General features: G+C 39.0%; 1 protein-coding gene across 1 annotated transcript in view; it reads left to right on the plus strand.

Annotated features, from left to right (window-relative positions):
• Positions 1-19519, plus strand: part of Fbn2 (fibrillin 2) — a 213492-nt gene that overhangs the window by 115199 nt on the left and 78774 nt on the right. Inside the window, exons 13-20 of the mRNA XM_052155291.1 lie at positions 396-521; positions 1516-1638; positions 2940-3062; positions 9008-9160; positions 9871-9924; positions 11478-11603; positions 14130-14255; positions 18899-19018. Of these exons, the coding sequence (XP_052011251.1) occupies positions 396-521; positions 1516-1638; positions 2940-3062; positions 9008-9160; positions 9871-9924; positions 11478-11603; positions 14130-14255; positions 18899-19018 (951 nt within the window). The remainder of the gene's footprint in view (positions 1-395; positions 522-1515; positions 1639-2939; positions 3063-9007; positions 9161-9870; positions 9925-11477; positions 11604-14129; positions 14256-18898; positions 19019-19519) is intronic.

Consider the following 19519-nt stretch of genomic DNA (forward strand, 5'->3'; position numbering starts at 1 on the left):
CTTGTATTGTGTCTGAAGCTGGGAATTCCTGTTTCCTTCACTGACCCAGCCTTGAGTTCTGACTTTAAGGCCTTTGCCCACTGTGCCAAAAAACAGCTGCCTCAATAATTCTGGCCTCCTTCTACCTGCTCTTAGGCTCACTGCGCCTCATGGTCCTTTCTCTGTCTTTCCCTCTTCACCTGCCATCAGGTAAGGAAAAGGAACATGCTTACATTTTCTATCCCAAAAGAAAAAGCTAGTGAGAGGTGAGGATACTGCTAGGATTAGGAATCAGCATAATCCTAGATGTCACCTGTAAAACTACAGTGAATATTTCCAAGTGCATGCATTATCTTACTGTTTTCTTCAACAAGCACAACAAAGAAAGACTGTTCGGCTCTCTTTACTCTTGTCAGATATTGATGAGTGTATCCAGAATGGAGTTCTGTGTAAAAATGGCCGATGCGTGAACACAGATGGAAGTTTCCAGTGCATTTGTAATGCTGGCTTTGAATTAACCACAGATGGAAAAAACTGTGTTGGTATGGAATTTCTTTTTCCTTGAAAAAAAGATTTTTTAGAAGATATACATTTTATTTAGAACCCCATAGAGGATGCCTACAAGGGCTTCCATTTCTCACACGTAAAAGAAAGTTGCTCACATTAGCTAGGTAAATAAACTATGAAAGCAATTTGACATGACTAGAAACATAAAGTGACAGAATTAATGAGCAATGAATGCTACAGAAACACACAATTTACGACTTCTTGCATTATTCCTATGCAGCACACCTTTAAATGTAAGTAGCAGTTATTCTTCAGCAATGTGCTGAATTTTAGATGCCATGATTATAACACTGACAATATAGAGAAATTTGGGAGAATATGGCAATGTTGATATCTGTCATAACTGAATCTCTTGATTGGTTGGCATGCTTAGCCTAGTAATAGATGCCAAAAGAGATGTGGAATTCAAACACTCACTAAGGAAAGTGCAGGTCATTTCACCTGCAATGAGGTTCACTGAGCTTTAATTCCATTGAAACGTGACACCCACTGAGAACTGAAAGACCTCAGATGCTTATACCGGCTTAACATTTATTCCTTACCTTTGCATTCTTTATACAGAAGGTCCTTCAAGTGTTCACATTCGTTGTGTTCATGCACTATACATCCTTGTTTTCACAAGTGAAATAAACAGGCAGTCAGCCCTGAAAACGCATACACACAAGCCACATTGTGCAGATTGAACAGGTGGTATTTATGTGCTTAAGAACATCAACAGTAAATAGGAAAAGAGGCAATGGAAAGAGAGCAAAGAAGGAAACATGGAAGGAAGGGTTGGGAGAGTGGGAAGGGGAGGGAGAAATGATGTAATTGTATTATAATATCAAAGCTAAATAATTTTTAAGAGTGAAATATTACCCATAAGGACAGGATTCCTACTGAGATAGGTTTGACTGTAGACTGTGGAAGGAGAGGCATGGTTGGTTCTCTTGAGGCCAGGGGTCAAGGTCACTGTGTCTTCTGCCACAGACCACGATGAATGTACAACGACCAACATGTGCTTGAACGGGATGTGTATCAATGAAGATGGCAGCTTCAAGTGCGTGTGCAAGCCAGGCTTCGTCCTGGCTCCAAATGGGCGCTACTGCACAGGTACGCACAGCCTTGATGTAAGAACGTCACCTCACCGTGAGTCACACAGTGACCTTGCCAATTTTTCATTTGTATATGTTCCTGGGACTGTATTTTTCTAAAGTCATTTTTATGTGCACAGTATCACCTATATTCCATAGAGCTGATCTGCAGATTCTTTGGAAACACGTCATGAATCTATTATCTTTGTTTCATTAAGGGGAGACATAATTCGAGTGTTTTCATTAGCTGTTTTGTTTATGAAGCAATTTTGGAGACCAAATTCTAGTGATAATTTCAATAAATAGAGCTCCCCCCATGGAAATACACGACACTGTATGACATTCATACTCACAAGCAGAGCTTTGTAACATGGAACATGTTTTGTGGTTTTTGTCTTGGAAGCAAGCTTTTATTTTTTATTTCAGTTTCTTCCCTCAGAGGAAATCAACTTTCTGCCTTCAATTTCACCAGTCTACCTGAATAAACTAAGATTTGTTACCAAGTCCTATGACTTCCTTAACATTCCAGGGACAGTAAGGATACAAAGTGGTGCAAATTTATATATAACTGATAGCGTTTGACTTTGCAAAGAAAGCTATAACTTTAGACTGATATATCAAGGTTGGTTGACTAAGATTTAACACAGGATAGGTGACCACCATTACCCTATACCATGCAGGCTTGCACACCAGTTTGGAACTTCACTTGAGAGTTTCTTAGGAAAGTTGAATGCCTGTATAAGATGCCTCAATTTACCCATTCATCCCTCCTGGAAATTATTCTTCATCAGCTTTCTTACTACAAATGTTAGAATCTGTGTGTCTTGGCTTACCTCTTCTGTGTCTGGGATGTGCCTCTACTGTGGAGAAATCTCCTTAATGTTGGGCAGCATTTGATAAATACAGATGGACTGGAAATTACAAGGCATATCTCAACTTTTGTTGTTGCTGTTGTTAGTGTGAAATGTTCAAATTGATGTCAAAGGAGAATCTAATTCTGTATGAAAATAATTGTAAAACTTGACCATAGATTTGTAAAAATTTACTTCACTTAATTTGAATTAGATATTAGTAGAAGTAAACAAGGTTATCAAAGAGTTAATAGAAATCATGAGACTTTTTTCCCCCTCAACACATACAGCAGATTTTACTCAGCCTTCTACAAAATGTGCTTGATAGGACTGTATTGTTATAGAGGTCAGTTTGCATTTATATATAATCTTCTCCAAGTTACTCAGTTAAAAGGCTGATAGGCTAGGGTAGTTTAGCAACCAAAGTCTGTTATTCAGTAATGGATCAGCTTCTGTCACCCCTGGGCAGATGTGGATGAATGCCAGACCCCAGGCATCTGCATGAATGGGCACTGCATCAACAACGAAGGATCCTTCCGCTGTGACTGTCCTCCCGGCCTGGCTGTGGGGGTGGATGGACGTGTATGTGTTGGTAAGTAAAGCATTCTATAATGACCCAGATGGTCCCAAGTGATCTCTGAAAACATAAAATGGGATATACCTACACAGAAGAATAGTGCTGGACCACAAAGAGACAGCATGCAAAACAAACACAGGTAAGGCTTCTCTCTCACGCCAAGTGAGAGGTGTCAGTCACAGAAAGGCTATATTGTGTTGGATGTTGTTCAGAGGAAATGGCCAGAGAGGCAAAACTACATGCCTTTAATAAGATTGCTAAGGGCAGAAAGGACACAGTGGCAAGAGGAGGAAAGGGTAGCTGAAGGACATTCAAATTGTCCTAAAACCCACTGTGATGGTAAACACTCTCAAAATGGAGAATTCCCATGGGTAAATTTTATGGTGTATAAAGTTATATCTTAATAAAACTTTTATAAAACCAAGACCTTAAACTCTCTCTTTTCAAAGTTTCTGAGGGTATTCAAAGATATAGAGTTCCGAATTCAGTGGGTGTTCGTGAAAAACATGAAATTGGGGATTATAGTTACATTCATATAAACTCTTACCTTTTTCTCAAATAAAGCCTGAAACAAGAATAAACTCATCCCGAGGAAGTATACTAATATCTAAAGTTTAATATATTCAAGAGTATTTCTTACCGCCATGAAGGGAGACTGTGAGACTGAATACATATTTTACGACAAGCCACTCCAAATTCCCTTTGGAAAGACCTGCTGAATAGACGGCATGAAAACGAATCTAAAGGGGCCATGCGCTGGCATTGAAAATGCGGGTGGAGTTTTTGAGGGGCTGTGGGCACTCCAAGGCCTAAGCAGTAACACTGTGGTGATGGCATAGAGAAGTTAGGAAGACACATTAACGGGGTGTCCCCTTCCAAGGGCGTCTGTGAGATGTGAAGGGTGGGTTGGTCCTTTTCGCACCCTCTGAATTTCAGCTTATGCAGGAAGACAGTAAGGCTGGTTTGAAAGCGTATTTGAGGGAAAGGAAATTCTTAAGTCATCATATTTTAATATTTTACACGTAACTCTTGAATCCCAGGAGGGACAAGGAAGGGTCGGCAGATGGAAATCATCTGTTCTCTCAAATTCATCCTCCCTCCCGCCGAAGCTCCATCCCAGCCTGCAGGTTGTCAGCTCTTTGTCCAGGGGAATTTCAAATACAGCAGCTAGAAGAATGTAGCTCCTTCCTGAGTGGGAAGCCCAAATATTTTTCAGTTGCCTTAAGCTACTTAGTTGCTTTTCATCTATACCTAAATGATTCCGTTGAAATTGAAAGTGAACGTAAACCTGGCTTAGGATGGAGAAATTATTTTTTCCTTTCGAGCGGCCAGTTTAGGAGCATTTATCACAAAACTGATGTTCAAAACCAAGACTTGGTTCTTTCATCCACATGCCTGGAACACATCAGAAACCTTTGGAATGCTTTTGTGAACTTCTTGTCCTTGTGACGATTTCAACTTTTGAACATAGAGCACCATTTTTCCAGGTGGAAAATTATATATTACTATTCTCATATTAAGGTGGATTTCAACAGTGGGAACTGTTCCTTGTTAAGTTAGGAAGAAGTCACTTCTATGCCTTATATGAATTGCCTCTTTAACAGTTTTTTTTTAATTATATCTTTATTTCTATAAGAATTGAGATTTAAAAAAAACTTTCATAAAATTAAGCTACGGTTTAGCAAACAAGAGACAGAACAGAACCATCCCCATCCCTTTAAACTATTTTATACTTATTTCAGTAGACAGAGAAGATCCCAAAATGAAAGAAGAAAAGTCAGGTTATCCCATAACTCAACATTTAGGTAACAAAAAAATTCTATGAAGATTTTATTTAATGGGAGAGATCCAAACTTAGACTCTAGAATGTTCACTAGCATATGATAATTAACATTCCTGAGCTCTAAATAAAATTCCGTTCCAAGCTCAGCTCTTCAGTGAGGGATGGTGGAGACAGGAATTCTTTGTATTACCAGAACCACCCTAGGATGGCTTTGCAAACATTTAAAGTCACCTCATGTGCCTGCCACATGGAGCCCTTTCTTCCTGTGACCCAGCCATAGACATACCATCCTCTGTCCTGCCCACTGGAGGCTAGCCTCCTTCCACCATCTGTTCATGGCTAACACAGTGGGTGTCATAGCACTGGACTTGCATCTTAAAAAAGCCCTTCCAGGGATCCCATGGAAGTCCCTTGGGCTTGACAAGATTTAAGTAAAAAGAATTAAAATTTATAACCCAGAGTATGCCTTTTGAATAGCCATTCTCTTAAAAGAATTCTCCTAAATTATAGATAGATAGATAGATAGATAGATAGATAGATAGAAAAAAGATAGATAGATAGATAGATAGATAGATAGATAGAAAGAAAGATGGATAGAAAGAAAGATAGATAGATAGATAGATAGATAGATAGATAGATAGATAGATAGATAGATAGATAGATAGATAGAAGGATGGATGGATGGATGGATGGATGGATGGATGGATGGATGGATGGATGGATGGATGGACAGACGGACAGGCGGGCAGACAGACAGACAGACGACAGATAGATAATAGATTACAGATAGACAGACAGAGACATCCTTGATGTTGGGCAGATACGAGAGATCTGTCATTAAATTCTCTATATCGTCAGGATGGGATCTCAAATTTACCTTATTATTGGAAATCACCTTATTATTGGAAAATTTTTAGTTAAATTTCATTTTCAGCAGGCTCCTTTAAACACTAGCTTTAGAACATTTCGTCATGGTTCCAAAGCCTAACATATTTCTTTATAGAAAGTTCATGTTCCCCTCTTTACCAGTTCTGTTGTCTACTGTCTGTGTGCTATTGGACAAGGTATAGTCCCTCTTAAAAAACTTCTTTCCTCAGTAGCTCTGTTGATTAAATGTGTTAGTACTACATAGTTCACCTGTGTAAAGCATTATACGGTGTCGGCTCAAAGCAAACAGATAAGAAAACACTACTGGAGTGGTTAATAGTGTGTAGTGCTCTTACAGAGGACCCAACTGGCAAGTCACAATCTCCTATAACTCCCCAAGGTATCCAGTGTCCTCCTCTTCCTTCATGGGCACCTGCACTTATATGTGTCTGTGCACATGTAATTAAAAATAAAAAATAAAATCTTATTTAAAAGAAAAATAGTACTTTTTATTTGGTTAAAATAATGGCATCATATCTAGTGTGAGTCTTACAAGTTGCTGTTTTATGTAGTGAAGTTGACACTAAAAAGCAAGTAATACAAAATTAGTATTCTGCATTCATACATATTTTGCTATTGGTTTATAAAATTTGCTAGTATACTGGTAAAAAATTCTCAAAATAATCTCATTTTAAAGAAAAAATGTACTGAAATACAATATTATATATAAAAGATATGTATACTTTAAATGTACTCAAATATATATGTATACATAGGTACATGTTAAATGCATATATTACTCTGGTCTACCCAGTTCCCACCCAAGTCCTCTGAGTGCATTCTCATAGCTCACTGCTGGTATTTGTTTTTCCTATTGTGTCTCAGTTACATGATTAGGGAAATATGAACTGAAGTTCTATCTTGGGGTCTTTGATCATAATACTGTCCTTGCCAAAGATCCAAGAAATAAGGTTGCTACCCCTTGGGGCTATGATTTTCTGACAGTAGCATTCCTGTTTTTATAAGCTACTTCACTGGTAAGCAAGGTGCGTTGTAATCTGAGATAGACCAGCTAATGGAGATCGGAATTCAGGACGGGTGTGGTCCTAAGACCCACACAAGAATGCTGCTGCCCTTTCTTTGGGACTGTCTGATCAACCACACAAACGGCTGTGTAAGGCCCTTGCTCCTGTCATAGATCCCACAGCTTTTTGTCTACTTGCGTCTATTCTTTCATTTTTACCGCTTTACTGTTTTAGATTTGTTTTTATTTTTACATTCATATGTGTGTGCCTGGGCGAGATTATGTTTGCCATGTATGTTCAGGAGCTCGCTAAAGCAGGAGAAGGAGCCAGAGCCCCTGAAATTGAAGTTACAGGGAGTTATAATTTTCGATGAGGTTGTGGAGACTGGACTTGGGTCATCCACAAAAGCAGGAAGTACCTTTAGCCACTGAACCATTTCCCCAGCCCAGTCAACGTGCTTTTGAAAAGATGCACATTGTAAGTTCTTGTCCAGAAAACAGCAGTAACTTTGACCACACCGATCCCTCCCAAAGCTCTCATAGAAATCCTACTTTAAATCAAAACTGTGTTTCTCAGGATTAGAATGATAAATTTGGGACCCTCTTGTATGTTAATATACAAGCATCTTAGCATTTAATGGAACTATGAATCTAATACATTTAATGGTTAAAAACTATTAGAGCCTAAGAAAGCATTAGAAGACACACACTAAGAAACAGATACAGTTATTTCTAACAACTTGTCAACATTGTTGAGGACTTACAGTGGGGGGTATCTCTGATGAAATTACCATGTTCTACTGCTTAGAAACTTTGCTGCCTCTCTGGCCTTTAAGATTTTCATATTTCTTAAAAATAATTCATTGTTTACTACCTCATAAAACTGTAACATTTCATAAGACTAAAGAGTGAAGGGATGAACTATGGTATGATTTTTAGGAATATAGATTGGCATAAAGGGAAAAGAGGCATCTTGGAAGTCATGTAAGCCAACTGTGAATCCCAACTTAGGCCTTTGAGAGCCTGTATCTTTGACTTTTTACCTATTCCTCTTCGGCTCGAGTGATCGCTTTCGTGGGACCATGTCTGCATATCCCCTTAGTACAGTGAGAGAGAGGGGGAGTGTGGGGGAGAGAGAAGGGGAGGGAGGGAGGGAGAATGTTATTTGTATCTTAAATTGGTTTGGTTTGGTTTTCTATATCAAAATACCATGACCAAAACAGCAAGTTGGGGAGGAAAGGATTTTTTTTTTCAGCTTATACTTCTAAGTTGCTGTTCATCACCAAAAGAAAGTCAGGACAGGAACTCAAGCAGAGCAGGAACCGAGAGGCAGGAGCTGATGCAGAGGCCATGGAGGGGTGCTGCTTACTGGATTGATCCCCCTGGTTTGCTCAGCCTGCTTTCTTACAGAACCCAAGACCATCATCTCAGGGATGGCACCACCCACAATGGGCTGGCCCATTCTCCATTGATGAATAATTGAGAAAATGTATTATGGCTGGATTTCATGGAATCACTTTCTCAACACTCCTTCCTCTCTGATGACTCTAGCTTGTGTTCAGTTGGCAAAAAAAAAAAAATCTCTCCAGTACAGTCTTTTTAAAAAAAAAAAAAATAGGTTCTCATTATGTAACTGACTTAGAACTCACTTTGTAGACCAGGCTAGCCTTGAATTCACAGAGATCTTCCTGTCTCTGCCTCCTGAGTGCTGAGATTAAGGGCATGTGCCACCATGCTCAGCTCATTTCTAAAAATATAATCCTTAATTGAGTTGGGACATTGGAGATAAAATATAGTCACCAGCAGCATCCTGGGGTTGAAAAGAAAGACTTCCTAATTTAAGAAGTCAAAGCAAGTAATTTCCTAGGCAACTCTCCAGTCACTTCAAGACAGTTTATCTTCATCGCTAGAAGTTCTCAAATAGAAACAAGAGGTCAGTGCCAGGCCACAGCCAAGACATGCTGTGATTAAAGCTCAAAATGCTGATTTTAACTGTTGCTATATCTTTAGCCAAAGAAAGATCTGTGAGAATAGTTGGGGTAATGGACACGTGTGTGGCACAGTGAAATCCAGATGGGTAAGGCTGGGGACCACAGTTGTTGGTACCTTTTCTGTTGTCCCCTTACACTACAAACACTTTTTTCATTCCCCAACCTTGAAGATGCTAAAGATGCAAAATAAGAGAAAATGGCAGATGCTCCCTGGACATTCCCAAGGCAGCGACCTCTTAGGTTAAGGAAGTCTTTCATTTCAGTCTCTGAGAGTAAATCCCTTTGTCTCCACTAGACACGCACATGCGTAGCACCTGCTATGGGGAAATCAAGAAAGGAGTGTGTGTGCGTCCATTCCCGGGTGCAGTGACCAAGTCTGAATGCTGCTGTGCTAATCCAGACTATGGCTTTGGAGAGCCCTGCCAGCCTTGCCCTGCTAAAAATTCAGGTAACCATGCATCGTCAGAAACTAGAAATTCAACAGTAGGATTCAGCCAAAGTTTATGTCCACTCCAAAGTGTTTTGTTTTCTGAACTGAAGAAGAAAGAGCCAAGTTTGCATTGTTCTGTGAGGCTGGTAGTCAGCAGCCTCGGTTTGTGTGCATGCTTCAGTATGACCCTCAGTGACCACAGTGAATAAGGTCTATTTGCTGCTGTGATCGTGGTGCAGATTTTGAACTTGACTGTTACCCTGACAATATAAATAGGTTGGCATTGTGCTTGCCACTATTGAGCTTACAAATGCAAAACAATCTGATTGGATCTTTTCAAATCTAGACAACTTGTGATGTCAAGTCCCAGGTCCATCAAGGTTGACTGTTGTTCATTCATACTTGTGATGAGCCCCTTTGGAATATAAATCATCTAGTGGGGCTCAAAAATAAACAAACTCCCTGCCTCTTTTTTTTTTTATACTATTCTGTGATTTTTAGAATTCTTGAGATAATTATATTCTAGAAAAGTGATTTTTAAAATGAATGTACATAAAACTGTTCTTTTAATGACTGAGTTGTGGAACAGGCTTGGTATAATATCTTTGTTTTCATTGTTATATTAATGGCTGAGTATGGAGTATTGTTTAACTTTTCCACTGTTATGTTAATGAATGGGTATGGAGTGGGCGTGGCTTAACATTTCTTGTTTGTTTTTAATCACACAGCTGAGTTCCATGGCCTCTGTAGCAGTGGCGTAGGCATCACTGTGGATGGAAGAGGTGATTCTGTTCAACTTGTGATTATGAAATATAACTACTTAGCTTACTGATTATCAAAGGAATATGGTTATTGTTACTGTGAAAATTCACAAATGGAGAAATAGTTGTGAAGTTAGATGGTGTTAAGTGGCATTTTACATATGACTGCTTTTCATTACAGACAAATATTTATTGGTTAAAAGTGTTTTGTTGAGAATATTACTAACAATCCATATCCATGATTTTATGTGTACATTTATTTAAGACAGTGCTATATCATGTGATTATACGGGCACAGCTAGAAAAATATCCATCTTTAGGATTTAATATGGATCAAGTCTGGGACATTCTATCCCAAAATTAGAACCACCAAAATATTTCTGTCCAACTGTAGACGTAAAATTCATTTAAGTTTCCTTATTGCAAACTTAGCATCCTGTTTTAAGAAAACTCTGAAAAGCAAGTGCATCTGTGTTGAATAGGGTGAATCTTTGATGTGATGCTCAGTTTTAAATGAATATCTGAAACCAAAGAAAGAGTTTTCCTGGGATATTTTTTTCTCAGATGCAAAATGAAAAGCTAGATAATCAGAGAGCTTCTACAGAAGTCTTCCCAACTGCTTTTCCCCTTTTTAAGACAGAGTCTCAATGCCCAGGTTGGCTTTGAACTCCTGTCCCAGGTGCTGGGGTTATATGGATGTTCTGTGGCTAACCGATTCCTATATAAATTCAAATTCCTATAAACAACCATTATCAGAAGTTGATCATAGTGAACAAAATTGGAGTTTTGCACCACACTCCTATTGTTGAAGAGGAGAGGGAGGAGGAGGAGGAGGAGGAGGAGGAGGAGGAGGAGGAGGAGGAGGAGGGGGGAGGAGGAGGAGGAAGGAGGAGGAGGAGGAGGGAGAAGGAGGAGGGAGGAGGGGGAGGGAGAAGGAGGAAGGAGGAGGAGGAGGAGGAGGAGGAGGAAGAGGATTCCCTGTCAGTGGACTCTGACTGGAGCCTATTGCCTGTTGGGAATTATGTGTTTGTTTCACTGGATCTCAAGTGACACTGTCCCTGGGTGGCACAGCAGTCATGTGCCCATGGTTTGTTGCAAATCACTGGATTGTCAGCAGCCATGTTTTAGTGTCTTCTGGATTCGTTCTAATTCATCAACAATGAGAAACACTGCGTATCCTATTACTTAGGTAATTGCTAAATATGAGAACAAAGCAGGAACATCCTGTGACCATAAAACCATACAGACCTTCCTCATAAATTTCTATGTTTTAATTAGACGGCTGTGACACTTATTAAATTGAGTTTTCCTTTGGATTTTGAGCCAACAGCCTGTAAATTTCCTTTATTAATTTTGTCAAAAATATAGACATACTGCATGACTTAATTATCTGGCTTCTGCCAACGCCTTTTTTTCTGACTTATCAGTGGAGTATCTTGTATCCTTCCATTTTATTTTCTTCTTTTATTTTCCTTTTTTTCCTAAAAGGCATATTAAGGTTTTCAAAGTTAAATATTTCACATGTTGGAAGTTTCTTATTAGATCCTTTTTTTATCATGCTATATTTCACACAGATATCAATGAGTGTGCTTTGGACCCTGACATATGTGCCAATGGGATCTGTGAAAACTTGCGAGGCAGCTACCGCTGTAACTGCAACAGCGGCTATGAGCCAGATACCTCAGGAAGAAATTGCATTGGTAAGTTACTGGAGATGTATGCGCAAAAGCCATCCATGTTCTCTAGCCCCATGGATAAGAGAAGAAACAACAGTTAATGATGAAAACTAGACATCCCAAAGCTTCCCTCATCACCTTTGCATGCATTGATACAGAAGCATTAGAACTGAGTTCTGAAACACAACAACAAAGAGTACTATTTCTTAAGATAATCTTTTCCCAAATAAGAGAATACAAGTGAATCGTTTGCTCACCGCTTCTCTGTACTTTTTTAAATCCTAACTGTTCCCAATGAGACATGGACTTCAAAAATTAACATTCTTGATAGTAGTAAAGTTGGGAAAGGGTGGTGTTCCAGGTTGAAAGAACTTCAGGTTTATCCAGAAACCATTAACTGCTACCACATGCCTAAATGTGACAGCAGAAGTAAATGTACCCCTTTTTCAACTTATAAGATTATATGAAAAGAAAACCCTCCATATAATTTGTATTCAGCAGAAGAAAAGGGGGAAAGATAAACACTCTCACAGTGTTTTATTGGTTTACATATTTAAGCAACTGGACAGAATCAAAATTGTCCCATGTAACAATTGATTCCATTTTCATAAGTGAAAATTATTAGAGCTACCATTATATGTAATATTTGCAAATTAACCATAAAGCTTTTACAACCCATCAATTGATGACTGAATAAAGAAACTTAATATTCTTTGTTTCTGCTGATGGATTTATTACTCAACACATGCATTGGATCTTTAGTTTAAAATATATAGAGAGTTTATTATTCTCTGATTATTGCATATTTAAATAGATTGAACATCTATAGGAATAGGTACCAGCCAGAGATTACCAAACAGTTCTAAAAGCATGTAAATGTGCTACAGAACCTTGTCTAGCACTCAGGGAGCCTTGGGTTCAATCCTTGGCACAATATAAACCAAAGGGTAGTGACACACACCTATAATCCCAGAATCTGAGAGGCAGGAGGCTCAGGAATTCAATCTCCATGGCTATCATAGTCCCAGTCCATCCTGGGCTAGAAATGCTGTCTCAGTCAATCAATCAATCAATCAATCAATCAGTCAATCAATAAATACAAGCTAAACCATCTTTTATTCAGCAGAAGCAAAGGCATTTCCAAATTATCTTTTAAGTTCAAGTGAGTACATGAGTGGAACCTTTTAAAACCAGGGGAATTCTGTGAACATTCCCACTCTGAGTACAGGTAACACGACTGTCACACTTTACATTGTGTGGGTTTTTGTTAAAATTTATAAATGATGAAGGGCCTGGAAAGATGTCTTAGCAATAAAGGGAACTGGCTGCTCTTCCAGAGGACCAGGGTTCAGTTCCCAACATGTACATGGGAGTTCACATGTGATGCCCTCTGCTGACCTCCATAGGGACTGTATACACATGGGAAAACATACATATATGCATGTAGGCAAAACACCCACACACATAAAATAAAAAATAAAATAAAACACGTGAGTCTTATAAATGTTTGACTCATCCTTTTCGTACCCATCTCTTAAGGAATTTAACTCTATCCCTCACTAAACATACATCAGAGTCCTAAAGCTCAGTAGCACTGGATGTAATCTCATTTGGCATTGCTTTTATCTTTTAATATTTATTTAATTTTTTGATAATTCCATATGTGCATACAGTGCATTTTGATCATAACCACATCTTCTGCCTCTCCCACACCCACCCCTTATTCTCTTTCTCCTTCCAGCTTCCTGCCTTCCTTAAAAATAAATAAACGAATAAACTGTTGAGCCCACTCTGTGCTTCACATTTATAGACGGGTGTGTGACCATCTGCTAGCATGACCGACCTGCTAGAGGTCATACCCCTCATAGAAAACTAACTGGGTTTGTACAATTCTAATTTAAAAGTACATATTAAATGTCAGAGTCAGAGAAAAACATAAAAATGGGGAAAACTCAAGCAAAACCAAAAAGTGAAAAGCCTATGGTGACGATATATGAAATCATTTTCTGATCTCCATTTTCAGTATTATCGGGATAACACTGTATCATTTGACAATGTACAATTGTTTGCAAGAATAAAATTAGCCATTCTAAGCAAAAAGAACTCTTTATCCCCCAAGCATAGTTACTATTCTTCCTCTTGGTAAATATACTTGCTGATAAGAAGGCAAGGTAACATGCGCCTGTAATCTCAGCACGCAGGAAGTGAATTCATTCGATGCCAGCCTGAGAGACATAGTGAGGTCTGTTTCCAATAAAACAAAAACAAAACAGAAAGGAAAGAAAGAAGGATAACTGAAGAAGAAAGAAATAATGAGCCCTTGCTAAGTCCTGTGCATTTTCCAAGGACTTGAGAAGATTTTTTAAAGCATTCACCAGCATAAGAACATAGCATTTGAATAGCCCTGGGTGTGTTTGCTCTAGTGTGGTATAAAGATACTGAGCCAGAAAAGAGAGGGAGAGTCAGGGACAAAGTAAAGACAAGCATAAGTGGTCTGTGTATTATGCCTTTAACCATTTGCATCTCCTGTCTTCCACTGGCTGCTTGCAGACATAGATGAGTGCTTGGTAAACAGGCTGCTTTGTGACAACGGCCTCTGCAGAAATACCCCTGGCAGTTACAGCTGCACATGTCCCCCTGGCTATGTGTTCCGGACGGAGACAGAGACCTGCGAAGGTAAGGACTGTCTTCCTTGACTCCAGCGTGTCCTTGCCTAGGAAGCACCAGCATCAGTCACACTGAATGATGTGAATGATGTGAATGTCTTCTCTGTTTTATGATCTCTGTCCACCGCTTTGGAAGTTCTGGAAATGGCATTCATATAAACAGTTTATAAACACTGTTGATTTTGTTCTGTTCAGTCTCTTAGCACTGTCTTAGCACAGTCTCGAGCACTTAGAAAAGACAACAGAGAGAGCCGTATTGGTTGACTCATTAAAATAAAATATCTGATTTTGTTTACTTGGTTCACCCTTTAAATAAAAAAAAAATCACTGTGACACATCAACCTACAAACTTTCATTCCAAAAAGACTCAGCTGTTAGCCACTTTATTATGAAATAGATGGTTAACAGTGTCAAAATCCTGACCCAGAAAAAATATTGGAAGCCTATGTGAAACTAATCCCATGCTGAAATAGATAGTCTATGAAAATTATCGTTTCTGTTTGGCGGATTAAAGGATATTATTTGGTTTTGTTCATGCCATGAATTTCTACACAGTGCAAGTTGCTTGAGCCAGTTAAGTGCTTAAGGAAATCTCTGTTTTCAGTGAGGTCCAGGCTATGACATGATCGTCTGAGGCTATGATACCATGATTTGGTACCTTGATCACATGGTATTTCAAAATAATCTGTTTCTTAACTATCATTCATTCTCCTCCTGTAGTTTCTTTACACTCTGTGGGCCTGCAGGGAACTCCTATAATATGCTCAAACCCAGTTTCTACTTCCAAATAGTAACTTGTTTTAAGAAAGTTCATATTAATTATTGCAGAATAACGCTTCCCTTTTCTGTGGGTGTAGCTGTCCCTCGGTGACTCCACAGCCAGGTAAAGTGATGTAACATTATGAAAAAAAAAAAGAGGCTTTGAATCATCTTCATCTTCTTCTTTAACTTCAAAGCATTCTTGTGGACAGAAACAAGTTATGGAACAAGATGTCTCAACTGAAAAGTCTCAGCTGAAGTCAATAGAATGCAATTACAAAGCACAGTTCTAAGTTTGGGTTGAGCTGTGAGTGTGGAGGGGAAACCTTTGAAAAACAGTAACTAACCAAAAGGTGGGGGGAAAGAAGATAATCATTTAATTATAATCACATATTCCTAAACTTAGCTGAGGTAACTGTTTCCCTTATCGTCTGGCAGGACATACCCAGCCATCCTGGGATGGAGTACTTGGTCCCTCTTTACCAGATGGTCACAGGGTTCCCTAAGAGTGAGGGTGCATCTGTCAGTAAAGCCAGCTCAGGCTCCTCAGCTATGCCTGTGATGGTTTCTATTCTCTGGTTTCTCCTCTCACTGCCAACACCTGTTATCCTTCAACACTGCTCTGAGGAAAGTTTTTCTAGTCAGATTTCCCTGTATTGTCCCTGTCCTCCCACACCCACCCCACAGAGGGATGAGGTGAGATATTTCTGACATTTCGTTGTTTGTTTTCATTTGTCCTGGGTATTCACACTTTCTGCTGCCTTTAGACATTGTGCTAATTCAGTTCTCTATTACAGGGTAGGTTTGTCTAAGTCCCAGGAAACTTAAAAAGCAAGAGAGCAGATGAGATGTCATCTCAATTAGCTCTTGATTATTGGGTCTGTTTTCCTCTTCTGTCACAACCATACCCTCTGGTGATCACTTGAGAATAAAGTGGGTATTCTCTTTATTCTGGTTCTGGGGTCTGGTTCTGTAGTATTTTTGCTGAATTGTCAGCGCAGGTAAGATGGAGTCGCAGATACTGAGAGGAGAGCTACCAAACAGGTGAATGACAGAATGACCTTTGGTAGTGAAATGTTGGGTGGTCACATAAATTTTAAGGATCTTCCATAGCAAATCAGCCAATAAGGAAGGTTGAAGAGGCATCTTGACATATTTAGTTCAAAGGACACTTGTTCTTAATAAACCTTGCCGTTGCTATGAAAATGACTTTTATCTGTCAGTCATAGGAAAGAAGTGTGCGTTATATAAAGATGAAATAATATAACAGAGTTACAAAGAAAACTTGCTCCTCAAAAATTTTACACAGTTAAGTTATTTGAATTTCATCAAAAGATTTCTCCCAAAGATGCTGCGTATGTACAAACCTAGAGGCAGTTCAACTCTCCTCTCCTTGTGTCTCCTGACTTCCCCCATTGGCCACAATTTGTCAGCCTGAGTTCTCTCTCCTCTACTCTTTCTTCACTAATTTCCAAGGGCTAGACAGAGAATTATTACCAGAATCATTGCAAACTTCGGTTTTCTGTAAATGTATTTTCTCTGTTCACTTATTTCTATTTGTAATTCATGTTTTCAATAGATTAATTTAAATATATAATAAACAACAGTCACAATAAGCATGATGTTCTTCTGTGTTTTAGGCTGAAGTTAACCCAAAAAAACTTTATTTCATTTTGCTTGAGCTTAGAGAGTCTGTGAAAGTTAATTTTTTTACATCAAGCACTGTGGTTTAGATTGTGTTTCCAGTGACATAACTAGTTAAATGTAAACCAGATGTGCTTTGAAGTTTATTTCCAGAAATGTACAGTGAACTGTTTCAATTTCTGGATCCATGACATTTATACCATAAAAAACCTTATATTTAAGGGAAAAAAACTAAATAGCTGATATTTGTACTTGTCCCTGTGTATGTTTACAGTCTTTGAGTTTACCGTTGCTTAATTCAAAATAAATCTTTGTAAAACTATGACACAGGCACTTTTCTTTTGGGGAAATCTTCTCACACATGAATTAATTGGAGAATTATATGTGGACTCCCCTCAGACAGATTGCCTGCTCCCTGCATGTCTAGTTGCTTTTGCATTTTCACAGGAGGATTTCAATATTGTAGAGCATTTGCTTTCATTAAAAAGCCTCACATCTGAATTAGTGTGTTATTATATTTTTATTTCTCTTTTAAGAGATCTTTTTCTACAGCAAGCACTCTGAAAGCAAGATGTGCTTGTATCCCCACCTCTCAATAATTTATAGTTCAGAATCTGAATTAACACCTGAGCTCCTCTTTAGTCACTCTGAAGTAGGAATAATGTTTCTCTGCATAGATTTTTTTTAAATTAAAATACAACTATATAGTTCTCACCTTGTCTCTCTTCTCCCTCTGATACCTTCCATTTACCTGTCTCTCAAGTTCGTGGCCTCTGTTTCTTTGTTGTTGTTGTTGTTGTTGTATGTTTCTAAATATATAAATATAACCTCAATCCATATGTTACTTGTACATATATGTTTTTTGAGCTGACCACTTGGTATAGAGTAATAAACTGGAGTTTCTTCCCGACTCTCAGTGTTCCTTACATGCCTATAGTTCTTTGTTTTCAGCTAGGATCCCACGACAGTTCCCCCCTCCCATATTAGTGTGTCATTGGTCCTTTTACTTGGATTTTTGAATTGCTATTTTAAAACCATTGGCTGCCAGTCAGTTCTGAGCATGCTTCCCTTTCAAGACCGGTTTCTTTACATTTTATTTGAGACAGTCAGAGGCAAGAATTAGGGCCTTCCAGCTTTACTTAAATGTCTTCTCTAACATTTAAAGAAGAGAAGGGTCTATATTAAATCTAAAGCTATGTATGGAGATCAATGTCTCCTTGGAATCTCAGGAACTCTACTGTTCAGCCTAGAGTGTTGAGGTGTGTTGACATGTTTGGAATGACTTAGCAAGGGGAGGTGGTATCTCAACAATGACTCCTGTAAGCTGAGTAGTTGAATTGTATAGAAAGTGTCCTTAATGTTATTGTTCATATTTTAACTGAGAATTGTGTTTACCTCCTATTGACTCATGTGTTAAGCAATTTCATAACCTTGAGAATGACAACTCTTAAAAAATGTAGGTGTACTGTGATTCTGCTTACTTTGTCATCAATAGGATTTGCTTAGATTGCTGGTATATTATTTGATTTAAGGCTAAAAGCAGTAGTCATCAAGTCCTATTGAGTACAATTGATTTTTTTTCTATCTCTAAAGGTTCTGAAGATTGAACTTAGGGCCTGAGGCATGTGCTCTACCCCTGAGCCACTACCCCCTGCCCACTGTGCCCCAGCGCTCCTTTTCCTATGTCATAGCTTCCCAAAGTTGGGTGTGTAAAGTAATTCATTAACTAATCATGTAACTATAAAGGGCTCAAGAAAGAAAATGGTGGATGACAGCTGGAGGGAGTTCTGTAGCCAGGATTGATTTCTCAGCTCTTATTTCTTGGTTTGCCTCTAAGAGTTCAGAATGGAAGCCAATGTTGGTATATGTTTGTCTTCAAAGCTTGGCAGAAGTATAAGTGACAGAAATAACCAACCTTTGTTGTTCCCCAGAGTTGTACCTGGATTTAGAATGAACTACAGAGCAGAACAAATCAACTATACGTAGTTAGAGTCATAGAAGGAGCACATACTGAACCCTCTTCCAAATAGGCTGTTGCTTATGGTCCTACCAAGTCTCCAGTCATGTCCAGGTCTATCCGTGCTGTAGAACACATGTCTGCATTCCCTATTCACTTTAGGCCCTGTATATCCATATTAAAATTATAAGAGCCAAGTTTACCAGACGTTCTGGCACAGTCTGGCTTGCTGGAATAATATTTTCCAGAAACACATGGCAGCTCTAACGGAATCTTTTCCTTCTGGATTGTAGATGTAAATGAATGTGAGAGCAACCCGTGTGTCAATGGGGCCTGCAGGAACAACCTGGGCTCTTTCCACTGCGAGTGCTCGCCCGGCAGCAAGCTCAGCTCCACAGGACTCATCTGCATCGGTAAGATCCCTACACTGATCTCCCTGGGAAGGTCATCTCACAGCTCAGCCTTCCTGACAAGCTGACAGGAAGAGAGCAGAAGCTGGACAGGAGTTAACCTGTTAGGCTCTAGAACACCTTCCTTTCACGTCTGTAGATAAGTGCTGCCATGGTTGTGAACATCTCTGTGTGTACACATTTCTTACGTTTGAATCCCTTAGACATAGGCACAGCCAAGTCCCATCACAAAGACGTTTATTCCAGACTCATTATACACATTTCCTACCTTTGAATGAATCCCTTAGGCATTGGAGCAGTCAAGTCCCATCCTGGAAGCTTTAAATCTGTCATAATGAAAGACATGCTGGGCTTTGGATACAGTTCACAGGATGAGAGTTTGAAGGTTTTTTTTTTTTAGGCACTGAAGCATAGAGGGAGCTCAGGATTTTCCTTTCCCTCGTCAATCACAAGTTGATAGGCTCCAGAGAACAGAAGATAAGTGCTCTCTTGCTTTGGAAAATC

This window comes from Apodemus sylvaticus, chromosome 13 (genome assembly GCF_947179515.1).
Source record: "Apodemus sylvaticus chromosome 13, mApoSyl1.1, whole genome shotgun sequence".
NCBI lineage: Eukaryota > Metazoa > Chordata > Mammalia > Rodentia > Muridae > Apodemus > Apodemus sylvaticus.